This window comes from Balearica regulorum, chromosome 1 (assembly GCF_011004875.1).
Source record: "Balearica regulorum gibbericeps isolate bBalReg1 chromosome 1, bBalReg1.pri, whole genome shotgun sequence".
Lineage (NCBI taxonomy): Eukaryota > Metazoa > Chordata > Aves > Gruiformes > Gruidae > Balearica > Balearica regulorum.
This window is the reverse complement of record NC_046184.1, coordinates 123,438,847-123,456,835: the sequence shown is the minus strand read 5'-3', so window position 1 is coordinate 123,456,835 and position 17,989 is coordinate 123,438,847. Positions and strand designations below refer to the sequence as shown.

Below are 17,989 nucleotides of genomic sequence, written 5' to 3'. Positions count from 1 at the left end.
TATTAAATAGCACAAAAGAAAGAACATATGCATCCTTAAAAAGCACTGGGTTTAGTGGTAATACGAAAGTAGTACTGTACCTGACCTGAAACCTTTAATCCATACTCCAGTTCAACGTTAAAATCTCCATATGTCAGCCAGTATCATGAGACAATACAAAAATACTCCCTTTATAGCAATGTTGTGTGAATTAGTTCATGTTGAGAATACAAGTATATGCATTTACATTTTATATTGACTTCTACCAGTTAATTTTGCTTAAAAGTGGGTCTTCTGAAGCTTTGCTAAAATAATGCAACTTACTGGCCGTTGATAATTAAGACATAATAAATGCCGAAATGCCAATTCATCAATGTCTCAATGATGTGAATTCTCAATTCTTCTGCCAAACTTTGCTACTTATTATAAAAGAGCAAAATTTCATCCAAGATAAAAATCCTGATTTCTAAGACTAATCTAATGACATCTCTAAGTGTATTGCAAGCTTTTCAAAATTAGTTTGAAAGATTTTCCTTTTGCTGGATATTTTTCAAAGTCTGGCGCAAACGTTAGACCTAGAAGTATCTGAAACTATTTTCTTTCAGGAACGACAACAACCTGTTTTGGTGTGAAAAATAGAGATTTTACTTTCTTTTGATTTTACATTTAAAAGTTAATATTTAAGTCTTATTTTTATCTGAAATAATCCATTACGCAAGTACGAAAGAAGTACAGTAAAGTGAAAAAAAAAAAAAGATGGACTACAGGTAAGACTGCATTTAAAAATAAAACCATAACTGGAATCCTAACATGATCTGCTGGTTTTGGCTGGGATAGAGTTAATGTTCTTCACAGTAGCTGGTACAGGGATACGTGTTGGATTTGTGCAGAGAACAGTGTTGGTAGCACAGGGATGTTTTTGTTATCCCTGAGCAGTGCTCACACAGAGCCAAGGCCTTTGCTGCCTCTCACCCCACCCCACCAGCGAGAGGCTGGGGGTGCACAAGGAGTTGGGAGGGGACACAGCCGGGACAGCTGACCCCAACTGACCCAAGAGATATTCCATACCATATGATGTCATGCTCAGCATATAAAGCTGGGGGAAGAAGAAGGAAGGGGGGGACATTCAGAGTGATGGCGTTTGTCTTCCCAAGTCCCCGTTAGGTGTGATGGAGCCCTGCGTTCCTGGGGATGGCTGAACACCTGCCTGCCCATGGGAAGTGGGGAATGAATTCCTTGCTTTGCTTTGCTTTGCTGGCGCGCACGGCTTTTGCTTTACCTATTAAACTGTCTGTATCTCAACCCATGAGTTCTCTCACTTTTACTCTTTCGATTCTCTCCCCCATCCCACCAGCGGGGAGGGGAGTGAGAAAGTGCCTGTGTGGGGCTTCGCTGCCAGCTGGGGTTAAACCACAACACATGATTATGTAAAATAATGAAAAAAATTTTCACTCCATAAACTAAGAAGCTGTGCTATTTCACAGTATTGTAACAAAGTGAATAGATAGCATTCATTTCCCCCCCGTCTTTTATTCCTTAACAGTTCAACAAAGCTGCATAATTGAATGTACCATCATTTAAATGCTCATCAGCTTACACTTAATGTAAACCTGACTGCAATCATTTTAAAGTACTGCTTTTATGAATCTGAGATTTTAAAATGAAAGCATTTTTACATGTTAGCTAGGTTGAACAGCAAAGTTACATGTATATAACTAGTATATATACATCCTGGTAAATGCAAGTAAGATCAGTTCTTCTAATGTCCCAATAGATAAATCTCTCTTAGAATGCACTAAGAAAAGCAAAACCACCTATGTATAGTGGTGAGACAATATTCTGCAAATGACCAGATATTAAGTTATCTGCAATTCGCTGACTACTCATGTGCCTGAGCTCTTCAGCATGAAAGGTAACTACTCTCAGTCCACGGACTTTGATCGTACTGAGGATAAACTGCATATAATGTAGTCTAAGTCTAAAACGTGGTTTTCAGACACTTCAAGTGGAATAATTGCTTTCTTTTAGAAATATTGGAAGTAGCTGACCCTTCTCAAAGTATTCTCATTCAATAAAGACCAATGGTCAGTAGGAAAAAAAATGTAATAAGCAATGGAATATAAAAGCAAAAGTGATAGTTATATACCAAGCAGAAAACAGCATTCTCCATAAAACCAGTGTTCCTCCCCCACATGCATGAACTACCAAGCAAACATCATGTGACAGGGACAAAACTGTCCAGTATAGCACATTATTGAACAAATACGAAATAAACCAGGTTGCACCATTTCATGAATGGAATTTTTAAATAGCAGGAGAGTTTTGCACATTTTGTTCGCTGTAAGGCACAGACTTAAAGAAAAGATTGCTTTCATTTGTTTTGACACTGTAAAGTATGTCTGATGTACTTCTATTGATTACATGCTCGTATTAGGTAAAAGGTCACAGTTAACTTGACACTAATGATGGATCACTTGATATTCAGCTGTTGACAAATAATACCATAGAATGGGAAAGAAAATTGCGACTGTATGATAAAAACTAGAGCTGGCCTTATCTCAGATGCAAGGTCTCTTCTAGAGCCACCAAGGGATCTCTTCCGTCAGTGGAAAGCTGCTTCTGGGGAGTGGCAGGGGGAAATCATTTGGCACAGGCACATAGTCTCTCATTTATGATGTAGTAACATCTAAATACTTTTAAAATAATAATTTTACTTTAAGAATAAGACTTTCTGGGACAGGGTCTGTTTCTTACTCTACACAAGCACTTCATCTATCACGGCCAACTGCTTCTAGGCAGTTTATTACGGCAGTAACCTAATGACAACCTACGGGTAACACGACATGATGGTCCCATTCTAAAGAGTGCTTGAATTTGTGTATAAATAGTGGTTAAAAACATAGCTAATTTTTTGGTGTTAGACTACATTGCTACTGTTCATGTTCATCAGTGCTTCTATGAATTATGACCTGATTTTTTTTAATGTTTATTGCAACAAAGGTCTCAAAATTGGGCACAGATTGTATTTTTTCCTGAATGGTACAATCTCTTGTTATCAGATATGCTGCATTTCCTGATTTAACTTGTACTTTTTTGTAACAATAGCTTTGGCAAGATATTCAGGGTCATTTTAGCAGCTGCTCCATGTAGCTCACAGCTTATGAAACAGTAGTAGATCTATGTATCATTTATGTGCAACTGATGGCACAAAGTTTTAGGTTTGGTTATTCTGTGCATTGCAGGACCTGAATTAATTTTCGTGCAAAGCACCTGCCAGTCCACAAATAGCCCATCACCAGATGGGCTGATGCCCCCTCTGCAAATCTGTGTTGTCTTCCCCTTTTCTGTCATTTCAGAATAACTAGACCCTAATAAAATATATTTTATTACTGTAGATAGAACTTAGTTGCAAAGCAGTTAAAGTTGGTTACAATAATAGCATAAGGAACCAAAAGCAGTATGAAGGAAAATAATTTACCTACAAGTACACAGATGCTTTTCTACTAACTACAACTTTCTTATTATGGTCACAATTATATAGTATGCCACTAACCCAATCAAACTCAGGCAATGCAGTCTTACTCCACAGCAAGCATAGGTCTTCTGTCGAATCACTTTACCAAAGCATCCCCTTCAGCGCAACACATTGCGCCCACAACTCTTCCATTCCTTGCTATGCTTTCAGCACAGGTGTTCCTACTGTTTCATTTCCTATCACTGTTTGTAACAAAAGAATGATGTCTTGTAGAGTACAAGGGAGACAAGGACATATGAGATGGTAAAGAACTATTATCCTTCAAATAATATAGCCTCACATTTCCTTCTTTCATGTGGCCTGATGTCAGGTACAGTATTTGTGTGGTAATTCTAATTGTTCAGACTTACATTTTATGTATACAAACTTAAATGATAATAGGCTTGTCATTAAAAAATAATTACTTCTTTTGTCTCATGTTTCTGAGCTACTGGCATGGTAAAAATAGAAGCAAACCCTTTTTTCCATTTCAAAATCTTGTTAATTATCACAGTATGTCTCCCCAAGGTATACATGATTATTTCATAATAGGATAATTAAAGTCCCTTGGTCCATGCTTTGGGATTTACAAAATAAAAACCCCAAATTCAGTATTGAATCAAAAATTACAGAAAAGAAAGCATAAAACAATTATTTCACACAATCATAATTTTATAAACTCACCTAAAAAAAAAAGTGGAAGACTTTCAAGCAACAATTTTCAGCTTTATATAATTTTTTTGCTGTCAGCACATAACTTTTTCTCTACCTCAATGGTAAAGCTAACATGTGAGAATTATTTTTTAAGTGCATATCTCAAGTCAAATATTTGGCTCTAGTGGACACGCCGTTTCAACTTAATACACTGGCATGATATGGCTTGCTTCAACACAAGCAGGACAAACGCATCAGAGAATGTAATGCAGGAAGATCAGAGAAATTGAAGAGGTATAAACACATATGCCCAGACAAATTAGCAATGCATATATGGGGAATATAAAAAGAAGAGCTGGTAGGGACAGAGAAGAGAAGGAAGATCAAATACGGAAGACGCACAAATTCGTAGTCTGCATGTCTGTTTTTGTCCTTCCCAGTTAGATAAAAACCTAACTCAAGAAGGACTAATAATTTTCCCTCAAAGAAGGAATGTGGTGATGTAGGGGCTGCCCCCCCCCCTTTTGTTTCTTCTTGATTAAAAATACCAGTATACTGCTGAAAAGTCATGTTCTGTTCACCCTTCTATATGCCAATGGTAACTAAACTCTTACATTCAAGTTTCCAAAACATATCTTTTAGACAAATCCCTCTTTTCATACAATGTGAACAGGTACAGTGACTTACAAGAATACTTAAATACTCCAATAAGCTTTACTTTCTTATCTAGTAAAGGAAAAGCAGTGCTAAAGAAACAGTAGTCTGGAAAAAAACAGACAAACCTGCAATTGGAATAGAATACCACCAGTTACCCAAAGATGACAACTATCAACAGATTTTTAACTTGTTCTCACATAGCCTATTAGGGACACAGCTGCCATCAATGAAAGCATGCAATAAAGGATCAGCCTGATGTTAGCCACTTAGCCAGTGTGACAACTTTTTTTATTTGGGACAACCTGTATTTGCTAGAAATAAATATTTTCATAGCACTCAAGACTTCAGAGCTACAAAAACAAGCAGGTAGAAGCAGACATACATTTAGGATTTTATTCAGCAAATGACAACAAAAAAAAGGTAAAATCAAAGAGAGAAACTTACAACTCAAAGACCATATAAAGCATTCCATCTGAGCTGTATGTCTCCAATAGCTCAACAATATGAGGATGCTTCAGCATGTGACAAATACTGGCTTCCCTCTTCAGATCTGTGGAAGATAATAAGGTAGTATATTAGCTATATAATCAAGCTGTTGAATAAGAAAAAGGAAATTGAAAACAACTAGAACACAATGTTTGGAAACACATATCTGAAATTTCTAATAAATTCTATAATCTTTATAAAGAATACTGATGAGATATTTATTCTCCTCAGAACTGAAGTGTGAAATGAGGTTAAAAAACTCACATAGATCTCAAAATATAAATACACAAAATTTAACGGGCTTTCTTGATTTGACTTTATTAATAAAAGGTCATAATCTGAAGAACTGTAGGGTAATAAGTTCCTTTAATGCACATATGCAGACTACACCGAGATTTTCATCCTAAATATCCAACATCACTGCAAAATCATCTCCAGATACAGAAGTCAGGCTCTTTCACCACAGTACAGAACTATTAAAACCTGGAGGTCCCTAGTCTGATTCCTCTGCTCAAAGCAAAGTCAACTAGAGCAGGCTGCCCAGGACCACATCCAGTTGGGTTTTGAATATCTCCAGAACAGAGAACCTGTCTAGGAAACCTATACCGGTATCTGATCATCCTCTAAGTAAAGAAGTTTTTATCTTATGTTTAAATTCCTTGCAGTTTACTTCTTTAATAGTAATTATTTTTTAAAAAATAACAATATATGAAATGACACTGGCATAAATTTTAACTAGCATATATTAACTTGCATCTCTGTTCTAGCGAAGAGGGAAGAAACAGTTGTGAATAAAGAGCAGAAACCACTCCGATATCTCTCAAAGCGTGAGAGATTTTCTTTTTAACCAAACAACACTCTTACTTTTTCTGATTACAAATCAATCCTCCTGCTAATATAGAAATGCAAAAAACCCAAACCGCACTGAATTAATTTTCTTTCTTTGTTGAAACTATTTGGTATTTTTGTTATTTAGTCATCCTCAAACTTTTTCTTTAACTTACCACTAATATTCTAGAAAGATAGCAAAATCCTGAATGAATAGTCTTGATGATAATTTGAGAAGAGAGGAAAATATCAGTCTGTATTCTGAACTAGACATTTTACTTTTCTATTCTCTTTCCATACAATTCTTTATTGTTCAAGAATGACCTACATATGTATTTACGGGAAAACATAAATAGTGTTTCTTGGTTTGAGAATGCTTACCACATTGTTCTGCTACGCTAGAAAGAAATTTAAAATGTACTAGTTTCATATTAGAAATGTAATAGGGCACATATGAATCAATAACATTCAAAAGCACAAGTAGTGAGATGAACACTCTTTCATGTGAAGCATTTAACAGGTTAGTCAGATTTATGCTAGACTTTCAATCTTTTAGTCATCTATAAATTCAGAATAAATGCTCAGAATTTGGAAATGACTGAATTTTAATCCCAAGAAAAAATTTCTGATTCACAAAGTGCAAATTTTCTTACTAGAACTTCATATTACACTTGCATTACATGCTTCCTCCCTCACATCCTTGCAAATATTACCTAAAAGCAAAATGAGCAGAGCAACTCCTTAGAAACCATTATGTAATGCCATCTTAGGAAGTGCAGCAAAAAGCAGCAAATTAACTGTCTTTCATTGATACAGAAGAAATTTCGATAAAGAAATTAATGTAAAATTTGTCCTTTATACAGAGATGAATTTCTATGAAGAAAACAGCAGTATGTCTTTCACTATTGAAAATACCCATATATCAGTTTTTACACCACCTTCATGCAGAGGAACGACTAACACCACATTGTAACATTCCCTTCCATCACGCTGAGGCATTGATTCGACACTAAATGATTATCACCTCTTTTCTAGGCAGTGAGATTCTCCTTGTCTTTCACTGATGTACACATCCAGTCTTTCATAAATAAGAACGCAGGACGGATAGCATAAGAGAATAGAAAACTATGTGTTTCTGTGAATGACTATGATCTCCAGAAAATATGGTGCTTTTATTTTGTCTTTTACTGCATAATGAATTTAATGCTACCACACTTTACCATGGTATCTGATGCCTATTTTAGATGGAAAGCAAAGTGAAAAATCCAATAGGAAACTACAGAAAAGTACTGCTTTATTTACGGGTAAAAATTGTGTTCAGAATAGTTTATTTTGGTTGCTTACTTTATTAATTTCCTGTGGGCTTTATTTATCTTTCGAAGGGAAGCAGAAGTGTGAGGAAGAAAATATATGCTGCCATTTACCTCATTCCTTTGTGTAATATTGCATGAATGAAACAACTGCTCATGGACTGAGAGCATCAGCAGCAGAAGAAGGAGAAACAGAAAATGGAAAATATAATCTCCAAACAGGAAAACAAATGAATAGAAGTCACAGTACAAGTTTTCATATGACTAAGGGGTCTTTGGGCTAAGAGCGGAACAAAGTGCTATTTTAAAAACAGCAGGGACTTGTTTAACAGTAGACTATTAAGGAAGAAGAAACCTAGGTATAAAGAGACAGACAGGTACATACCACATTGATTCAACAAAGCCACAGGGCAGAAAAGAGATGACGGATTCTGAAGTCCATTTGGACTGTGACCCAAGTGTCAAAATATGTCATGGTTAAGACCAGTAAAACGGAAATGGGAGGGAGGAGAAAAGGCAGAGATGGCACATATATTTCATAGAATCGTAGAAAAGTTTATGGGTAAACCCATTACCCCTTGTCCTGTCACTACACTTCATTGTTTTCACTTAAAAAAAAAATGACATCATCATCTACTCAATCCTTTATCAAATGCTTTCACCAGACTGAATTAAATTTCATCTCCACATGTTCCTCAAGAGGTAATTAAAATCCCAAGTGCCTACAGATACTGCACCAGTTCTGAATACAACATAAATCCAAGCAGATGTTTGGCTGCAATCAGGTGACTGAAGATTTGCTAAGAAAAATCCCATTATTATCTTGTGAGCCACCATTTTTTCTGTAACTTACCATTCTGAATATAACATCGTATGAACTATTTGCTACCTCCTGTTAATTTTTCTAAACCTCTCCTTAGTATTTTAGCTGTGTTGTGTAGTAATAAAGGTCCCACACATCCCCTATCAAAATAAGCCTTTCAAATTCCAGACACCTAAACCAGCTTCAGGACAACTCTAGAATCTGCGAATGGAGTAAGTTGGCTTTATGCAGCAAGAGGTGACATGTACCATTTACTAATGGTTATGTATCTCACGTTTAGAACAGTCTCCTACACTAGTAAACAAAATATAGCTAAAAGAACATACCCTAAGTTAAGGTCTTAGAATCTAAAACAAACTGTCATCTTTTAATTGTGGGACTATTTTATTTTTTATTTCAATCTTTTTTGAACACTTCATCTATTCATTTTTCTCTTCTTGATATGGCTGAAGAAATGACTTTCCAGTCCATTCTTTAAGCCTTCTCTATCAGCAGTTCTTTCAAAATTAAAGATAAATGACAACAGAGATAATAAACAGAACAGCAAAGTTTAAAAGCACAAGCTTTAAAAGTTTCTCTGCCAACTACATGAAAGGCAGAAACCAGAAATAGGGAGAAAGATGCGGTGTTTCATTTAACTTGCTTAGCACATAGTCAGATACTTTACATCATAATTGGAAAAGCATTTAAAAGCCGTCATTTTACACTACTGTTACCAGTAAACACTACAGAATTTCAGTCTGTTTACAAAACTTTGAGGGGTTTTTTTTTAGCAACTGGAGACACATTCAAGTTTCTATTTTATACATGGTTAATTATTTAGAGTCACTGAAGTTGCTAAAATGGCAAAGTTCACTAAAATGGCAAAGTTTGTTACTTTTGTAACAAATAGAAAAGTTCTAAGATGGAAAAGGCAATTCCCAAAGATAATCACCCCACAGAGAAAAGGCAGCCTTGCATGTGGATCGCGACACTGAAAAGGAATTGCTGGAAGTACTAAAAAGATAAGTGCTCTAAATAATCATAAAGAAAGATATGTCAGTCTTTGATAGAAAATATAAAACATCAGCATCACTTAAAATTTCCATGGGAGTTAACTACCTAACATCCTATGCATCTCTGACAATTCTAGCTAGCACTTCCTTTAAAAATCCAATACCATACTGAACGTATTTTGAGAGTATGCTCATGATGTCCTACAGCATGGAAGAATTAGATGCTCTCTAGCAGCCTGGATTATAGCACCATTTTAACATCTTAAAAGTAACATCCACAGACTGTAGCAGCCACATCTTTTTTGAGGAAGGATGGCATCAAGTTTCTTAGCCAGATGGAAGACATGTATCATTTTTAAACATACAGCATTTTGATTTTCCACGTTCAGTTCTTTAAAGCATTAGTTCTCCAACCACAGCTTGCGTATGACCATTTCAAAAAGGTGTATCTACATCAGTAGTAAGCTTCTTGCTTAAAATGCTTCTATATATTTTGTACAGTGAGAATAGGATTATATATATAATTCAAATAGATGTGGTAGTAGTAAGTTTTAAAAGGAAATCAATATGCTTTTTTCATTTGTTTGTATCATTCTGACCTACTGTCCTTTGGTGCGCACCATGGAGAAGCCGCTGACCACTCCAACTGGAATTTTTCCAGATACAGCTAAACTGAATGATGTCCTCGGGAAATGTACCTGATGCACTCCAGTCTGGAACAGGCCACAAGGCCACACAGTCCTAGTTCAAAGTAACCCCCTGAAGCACGTATAAGGCAGACACTGAGACCTCAGCACCAACCGTTTCACTCTACAAATACACTGGTTTTTCTGTTGTAGATTAGCCTTGGCTAGCTGCTAAACTCCCACCCAGCTCTTGGGGGTAGAAAATAAGAAGAATGGGAACAAAAAAGCTCAGGGGTTGAGATAAAGACAGGGAGATTGCTTTCCAGTTACTATCGTGGGGAAAATAGCCTTTGTCGACAAAGTTAACATAATTTATTGCCAATTAAAATAAATACTTGCTTACTGATTTGGGTAGAGGGAATCAAAAAGATAAACATTAAACCAACAAATTTCCTCCCCTCTTTCCCAGGCTCAACTTCACTCCTTCACTCCAGAGTCCTCTACCCCCCAACTCTGAGTGGTGCAGGGGGTGGGCGTCATGCTCAGCACAGTGGTTCCTCTCTGCTGCTCCTTCCTTCTCACACCTTTCTGCTGCTCCAGCACGGGTCCTCCATGGGCTGCAGGGGATATCTGCTCTGCCATGGTGAACCTCCTCCTTCCCTGATCTTGGTGTTCCCTCTTTTTGTTCCACACTCCCCATGCCTCGCTACAGCGTTTCCTACCCTTCCTTAAATATATATATATTTTCATAGAAGCGCCACACACATGGCTGATAGATTCAGCTTTGATCTGCTGGAGCCATCTGGAGCCGGCTGTGTCCAGCACAGGGCAGCCCCGAGCCTCTTCCCACGGAAGGCGCCCCAGCAGCCTTGCATTACCAAAAACTTGCCACTTATGTTTAATACAGGTCTGCTCCATTTTCTAGTAGCCAAGACTGCACTAGACACCATGCTCCAAGGGGCTCCAGAGGAGTTGACCACCTTCAAACTGAGCTATTCTCCTCTGCATCAACCGTAACAAGCACACAACACATACCGCACAACAGCAAACTCTAGTTTAACCAACCATACTGTACCTGAGGCCACACTTCCAAAACCAAGTGAACTTTCAGGGCAATACTAGCTTAAAAAGTTTCACTATCCTCTCTTTGCTCATTCTTGCTTCTCTGTGAAAATTACTTTTAGGTCAGCTGGAGGTTGGAACATCCTACACTGACACTGGCAATGAAACTCCTATACTACAGAACCACAGTGATGTTTCTGCCCCAGAGATGTTTTATTTTTTTCTTCCATGAGAGAGTATTCCCCTTTCTCTTAATTAAAACTGCACTGCCTGCCTTCCTGGGATATGTGACTGACTCCACATCACATAGATACATCTGACCAGTTAATGACTCCTTGCCTCAACAAGTAGTAAAAGCTTTCCTGCCTCCCCTCCCACGCAGTTTGGGGTGGCTAAAGCTCCGCAGTAGCCCAGCTGATTTAACTGCTGGCTGTTTCTCCCTTCATCCCACACACATTCTTGCCCTCTGTTCCACTGTGCAGCAGCCTGGAGAGCTTGTCACACCACACACCAAACCATTTCAGTGGTAGCTCAGTAAAAAGCATTCATTTTTTTTTCCCACTGGCTCGGTGTCATGCAGTCTTAGCGTGTGAAATGGCTCAGTGAGCAATCTCAAGTACAGAAGCCGGCTTAAAAGAAAGGAAAGGAATATGGAAGGTGAAAGCAAATAAGCCTAGGAAAGCCAGTACTTGGAGCCTCTTAGGATGTGACAAAACACAAATACAAGCACACACCTAACCCTGCAAAGTGCCTTCACTGTCACCAAATCTTTTATTGTATAATCAATCTGTACCTTAACAAACATGCTTAAAGCATATGCCAAAAAGAAACAACTGCATATAGCTTGTGAATAGCCCTTGATAAAAACACCATGGTAATCAACAATTACAATGACAATGTGAGATGATCCACCTTCAGTCAGTATCTTTTGTTTTAATGCTACTATAGCATTTGGAAACAAAACAATGACATGAAGAAAGAAAAACAAAATGTAGTTATAGCTAATACTCAACAACCAGAATCCATTTCTGAGCCTTCCATGCAGAAACCTATGGAAGTTTCCATTTCGTGGAATCAGATTTTATAGATGCTTGCTAAATTCTGAATAATTTCCATTTTCTACTTTATTCTTTCTCAGCATTTGGACATAAATATAAACACGTTAATGGCTTTTTAGCTGGAGCTGGGTGTCTTGGGAGACTTAAAAGGCAATTTTCCGTCCTCAGTTCATACTCCATCAGCTATGAAGAACATGAAAGTGGGTGTGAAAAAACACTTGTCTTTTCTCTCATGACTTCTGATACATCCACCAGATTTGTTCAGAATCACATATCTAACAGACATGGTAAGTTGGTTTCCATGATTGTGTCCATGAAAGCAAACCCTCCCTCCTTTTACTTATTTCCTTATTTTTATTGGCATACGAATAAGCAACGCTTCATAAATAAGATGGTATATTTTGGGTAATGAATCAACTTGAACTAATAAAAATGTTTAAAGAACGTCTGAAAGAATATTAACAGCTGCCTATTGCAGATAATTTAAACCAAATAATTTATTTTTATTTAATTAAATGATAATTCTTAGCAACTTTTTACAAAGCACCCACAACAATGAAAGAAAAAAAATAAATCAAATCTAATCTTTCTCAAGCAAGAACAAAGATTGGATAAGCCCATATCTCTCCTCTAAGATTTTCTACGTTCTACGTCCTCTCAGTTTATACTCAACAGTAGGTTCAGTGAGGTAGGGGAACAGATGAAGAAGAGGGGAAACACAGAAAAGTGAAACCAACACTTCCTGGATTTTCTGGATTTATTTTTTTTTTAGATACGCAATCTGTATATCAAAACACTGTTAGTAGTTTTCCCTGCTGCAAAGTAGCAGTTTCAAAAGTGTTTCACAAACTCACGTAGGGACACGATAATCAGAAACAGTGATACAAACTCCATCGATTATTTTAAAGAGGAAGAAGGAGGGTTCTCTCTGTCACAAGTTTGGACTTCCAAATAGAAATGGAGTTGCTGCTGAAGACATTTTGGAACCTCTGCTGTAAAAGCTGAAACTGTTTCCTTTTCTTCTAACATTGCTCTGTTTTCAATAATTAATGAGAGGAAATTGAATATAGTCATTGATTCTCAAGCCGTGATCAATCAAATTATGAAAGTGGGTTCGCTATCAATAAGCATATTATATTAAATCCCGTGTTCCCATCTGTTACGCAGCACTGCCTAATGGTCTGAAACCCAACACCTTCCCAATTACCATAGACCACATGTTGTTACACTGCAAACCACAATTTTAAACACTTTGTGATACAATAGATTCTTTAAGAGAGGGAAGTGGAAGGGTATGTGCAGCAGCTGATCTGTCAGAATATGCCGTGAAACCTCTTTAAAAAATAAAACAAAAAAATAGAAAAACAATTAGACACAAGGTGTGTATTTAGCAAAAGAACGCTACATGCTTCAGTTGTGCTGAGCTGGCAAAATGCTCAGCTGTATAGTCACAGTGGTGGTCTTTAACTCTGACTGGAAGGTCATCATTTCATAAAGTTACACAAATTGTTTTTTCTTGTAGTGAAAACTAACGGATAAAAACTAGCAGTCCCATTAAAAGCAGCAATTGCTCCCTCTTCTGTCAACTCCTCCCCTCCTGCACCATCTCTCCCCTTCATGTTAATGCAACTGCTTGTGCAACTGTACAATGAACAGAATCAAGGAATCGATCCAACTGCAAACAACCTTTTTTCCTCTCCCCTTAGAACTATTCTTCAACCAGACTAGTTCTGGCTAGTTCCCGGTATGTGCACAAATGCTTATGAGCACAATACTGTGTTGATAGCACAGCAATAGAAACAAGCGGCCAGATTACAGCAGCATTGCTCATCTCAACAGCAGCACTGGCTTAAACTGTTCGACAGTACGTCAAATCACAACTGTCTAACATTGCTCTCCTCCTCCCAAAGATTAAAGTCTGAAAACTAAGACGACTAGATTTCACAGTACTATCAGGAAATGCTAACTTGCAGTAGCTTTATGCTTCCGTATATTTAACTGAAACTCAAATTAAAATGGAAAAATGAACTTAGAAATCAGGCCCTATTTTTCTTTCCTCTCTATAATGTCCTATGTTTATGCAACTCCAAGTCAACATGCGTACCTACAGATTTCTCACTAGGTGGCAACACAGCTCCTACTTTGATCCGGTATGTAGTCAGCGACTGATACAAAAGGTGGCTGCATTTATTTAGCCGCAGAGCGCTTTACGTTTGGCCAGTTTTATACCACTGATCTGATTAATGATGATTACAGTTCAGACCTAAGAACCAAAAAAAAAAAAAAGCATGCCACCCTAAAAGAATTATGGTACATCCAGGGCTAAGCACCCTTGTATCCAGATCCTGTGGAAGACTATTCTCTCCCCTATGCTTAAGGAGCCGTTCAGAGCTGATGACTGCAGCAGTAATCTACTACACTGCACACATCGATAATTGTATTACACAACTAGAATACATTTAAACACAGTCTGCTGCTGTAAGCCAGACGTTCTTTATTTAAACCGTGAAACCATAAGAGAGCAGTGTGTTTACTGCTTTGAAAAAGAAAAAGAAAACATGCAAGTAGTTCAGTTTAAATCAGTTTAAATCACAAAGGTATTTCTCCTTTTTAAAGGTTAATCACGCAGGGGGATGTGTGTGGGGGGTGTTTTGGGGGTTTTTTTTGTTTGTTTGTTTCTGGGGACATTTTTTTTGCTGCAGGGGGGTACATGTTTATGTTTTCTCTTCAGCCTTTGCCCAGGGCAATACAGGTAATGTGTATCTCAGAAGGTGCTAAGACCATCGTTATCAATGTTAAATTCGGATTGGCAGAAAATTTCTATGCCAAACTTTGGCCAAAATTCACTTAGGCAGATCAGGTTCACTAAAGGTTAGGCTTTGCACTCCTTTAATGAGTTTTTACTACTCATACTAAAATGTAATGACATTACATCAAGTAAATGCCTTCAAAGGCAACGGAACATTATCAAGAAAAGAATGTTACTCAGTCCTGAAATATTAGAAGTTATTTCCATTGCTGATCATTCTAATATTTGCAGTTTTCTTTTTGTTTGAAGTGTCTTTTCTTCTGTAGCTTAGCCTTTCCCTGAACATAATGACAGGGAAATTTCTTTTCCGATACTAACAAATAATCTCAATTTTACAGGAAAAAGCCTGGAATTTGAAAGACACAAAGGAAATCTATTCATAACAGATTCAGCTAGTCTAGACAAACTGTCCCTAACTCCTATTCTAGGAAGGGTTAAATAACGCGTTACACTGCTGCTGTTGAACACTAACAGCCCAAACGCACTCAGAAGAGGGAACTGACTGCTGAAGATGCTTTTCATACAGACAAAATTTACTTTTTTCTTTGTTTGTTTGCTTTGATCAAAGTTTCTTTGGTCTTGAACTGCCTGGCTCTGCATAGCCAGTATGAAACCAGTTGCTCACTAATGCCAGAAAGGAAATAGTCTATTTTGCCCATAACCACTCTAAACAACCCAGGCAAAAAGAGCATCCAAAATAGCAATCCGCCCTGATGAAATTAATCCTACAATGTCACATAGCTTAGTGAGTGACAGTGTTTTAGTTATGGTAGCTGTGGCATGCAGCACAGGTTACTTTACAGGTACTTTTCTAAATTAGGTAAAATAGTGCAAGTTGCATTATACGCTGCTGTACCGAGACAACCTGAGTACCGAAAGCTCCCTCCGCAGCACACTGAACTCTAGGGCAAACAGCATCTACCGTGCACTGCGGAGATGCACCCTGAGTAATAGATAACTTATATGGCAACATTTAAGGGTGATACCAATTCCATCCAACTAGGAAATCCTGTAACAGAGTGATGGCTGAACGCTGGAGAACAATTTACCTTAACAAAACTTGTTTTCTTGTTCAGTGGCAAAACAATGTCAGGAACAAGAAAACTCTTTCCAAGCAGTAGTAATCCAGGATAAGAAAAAGTTAGTTCTGGCTTGTTTTACTTCTGCACATGCTTTTCTTTGCAATTATTACCAAAAGTCATAAATTTTTTTTCTTTTCTTTGTTAACTCACATATTATAAAGCAAGTTTTGTAAACAGGTGTGTGTGTCAGTTCAGTAATAAAAAAAACACTAGAGAATGTATTTTTCACCAGCACTTTCATGATTTCATGCTAAGAACCAAGAAATTTTTAACTAGACTTCTTGTAACTTCTGCATATTCACAAAATACTTTTAAATACTGTCTATTAAGGCTGTAGTGCTTTAAAGAGTATGTTTTCCCTTTTCCGCTTGTGCAGTTGCAATACTCCTCTGAGCCTCTGAAACCAATGCCCTTAAAATATACCCCCCCTTTCATTCCACAAAAATGAAAATGTTAGCCATGAAACCAGTGCAACTGAGCTCAAACTTGTTTCTAGCAACATTCAAATCACAGTTCTAGGAATAAAGTTTTAACTTTCCTAACTTGTCTCGGATTGTACAACAGGCTGAAAATACTGCAAAATTTTACAGATAGTCACCTATGCTTTTCTCTGTAACATAGCCACAACTGACAGAAAAAGAACCTGTCCAATGACAATTCTGACTATGAACTGATTTGAATCCAAATTAAAGGCCATCTGAGAAATCTTTTCTTTCATAATATTCACACACTTCTCATGACATTTAAAGGACAATTCCTCTTCACCAATACAGATATGAAGAGTTTACTTTTTTAATCTCACCCAAGTGTTAAGAAAACAGTATTTCATTTCCCCTCTTTATTATCTGGTGATGAGTGAGGAAGAAAAAATACCTAAAATTCCTATTTTGCAAAAATTGAGTTAGAAAGAGTTTGGTCACCTAATCCAATCTGTGAACTTGGAAATTTTATCAGAAAGCAGGAGATACAGACTCAGAAACAGTACATATACATGGCTTTTTAACTAAGGTCTGAGGGAGCTTCCCACTGCCTCTGAAATTCCAGGTGGTGCCAATGGCAAGACCCACACAGTAATATACAACAATTTCCTTCACTGTCACAGTGTATTTCGAGGGACTGAAATTGATCTATAAAGTCTTGCAGTAACCAGCTGGGGATAATGGATTGCTCCTTCTGCTTGACAGAGCAAAGATTATTTAAGTACTTATGCTCATAGTACTTGCATGTAAAACACTCTCAGAACTGAACGAAACTTCTTCAGATGTTAAAATGCTCGACGCAAATTTGTTCCAACAACTAATCTGTACTATCTCACTCCTGCATGCTTAGCATCAGATCCATTTTCTTTCTTTGGTATCCAAATGTGAAATGATGATCAATTGAAGTAAGAACAGAATCTTATAAATTCTGCCCATTTTTCTTGCTCTAAAGTGCAAGAGCAACAATAAGCTTGCATATATATACTAAATGGTCAAAGCATATGTCCACTATTCTATTTTAGAAGTCCACAGAAGTATAATAACGGATAATAATCTGTATAAAGCTCTTTTTTGCAGAGAGGATAAGAGCACTGGAAGAAACAGTTAACAGGGTTCTTTTGTTAAAAGAAAGCATCAAATTTTCTTTCCTCAGAAGTTAAAAAAGAAACATTAAATATCTGTCTACATTAAGTACCACTAGAATAAAGAATTTCATTGACATGACGGGGTACTTGGAAATGTGAATCATAACACTCACATAAGTCAGCTGAATGAAGAGAACCCTGACCCATTCCGCAGATTCTTTAAACCACCTTTCCTGTCTGCACAACAAAATCAAAACCATGTCTTAACATGAAAACATATGACACTCAGGCTGAATGCAGCATTGTCCAGATCCTGAAAATAGTCTGAAGCGCAGTCAGTGGCACAAGATGTACTCCCCACCCCTTCCTTGAAGGAGGAAGCAAATACTAGTTCTCAGCCTGACCTCTCTTCCTTCACAAACCTCTTCTGGTGAAAGAACCTGTTCAGTGTGTCTGACGCTGCACAATCATGTTCTCATTTTTCCAGAGTAGTACAGTAGGCAGAAGAAGACAAGCAACTGAGGCAGGGAGGGGTGTACTGA

General features: G+C 37.3%; 1 protein-coding gene across 6 annotated transcripts in view; it reads right to left on the bottom strand.

Annotated features, from left to right (window-relative positions):
- Positions 1 to 17,989, bottom strand: part of CASK (calcium/calmodulin dependent serine protein kinase) — a 221,754-nt gene that overhangs the window by 122,882 nt on the left and 80,883 nt on the right. For all 6 annotated transcript variants that reach the window (XM_075773692.1, XM_075773728.1, XM_075773699.1 and 3 more), the window contains one exon: positions 5,249 to 5,354. In XM_075773692.1, the coding sequence (XP_075629807.1) occupies positions 5,249 to 5,354 (106 nt within the window). The remainder of the gene's footprint in view (positions 1 to 5,248; positions 5,355 to 17,989) is intronic.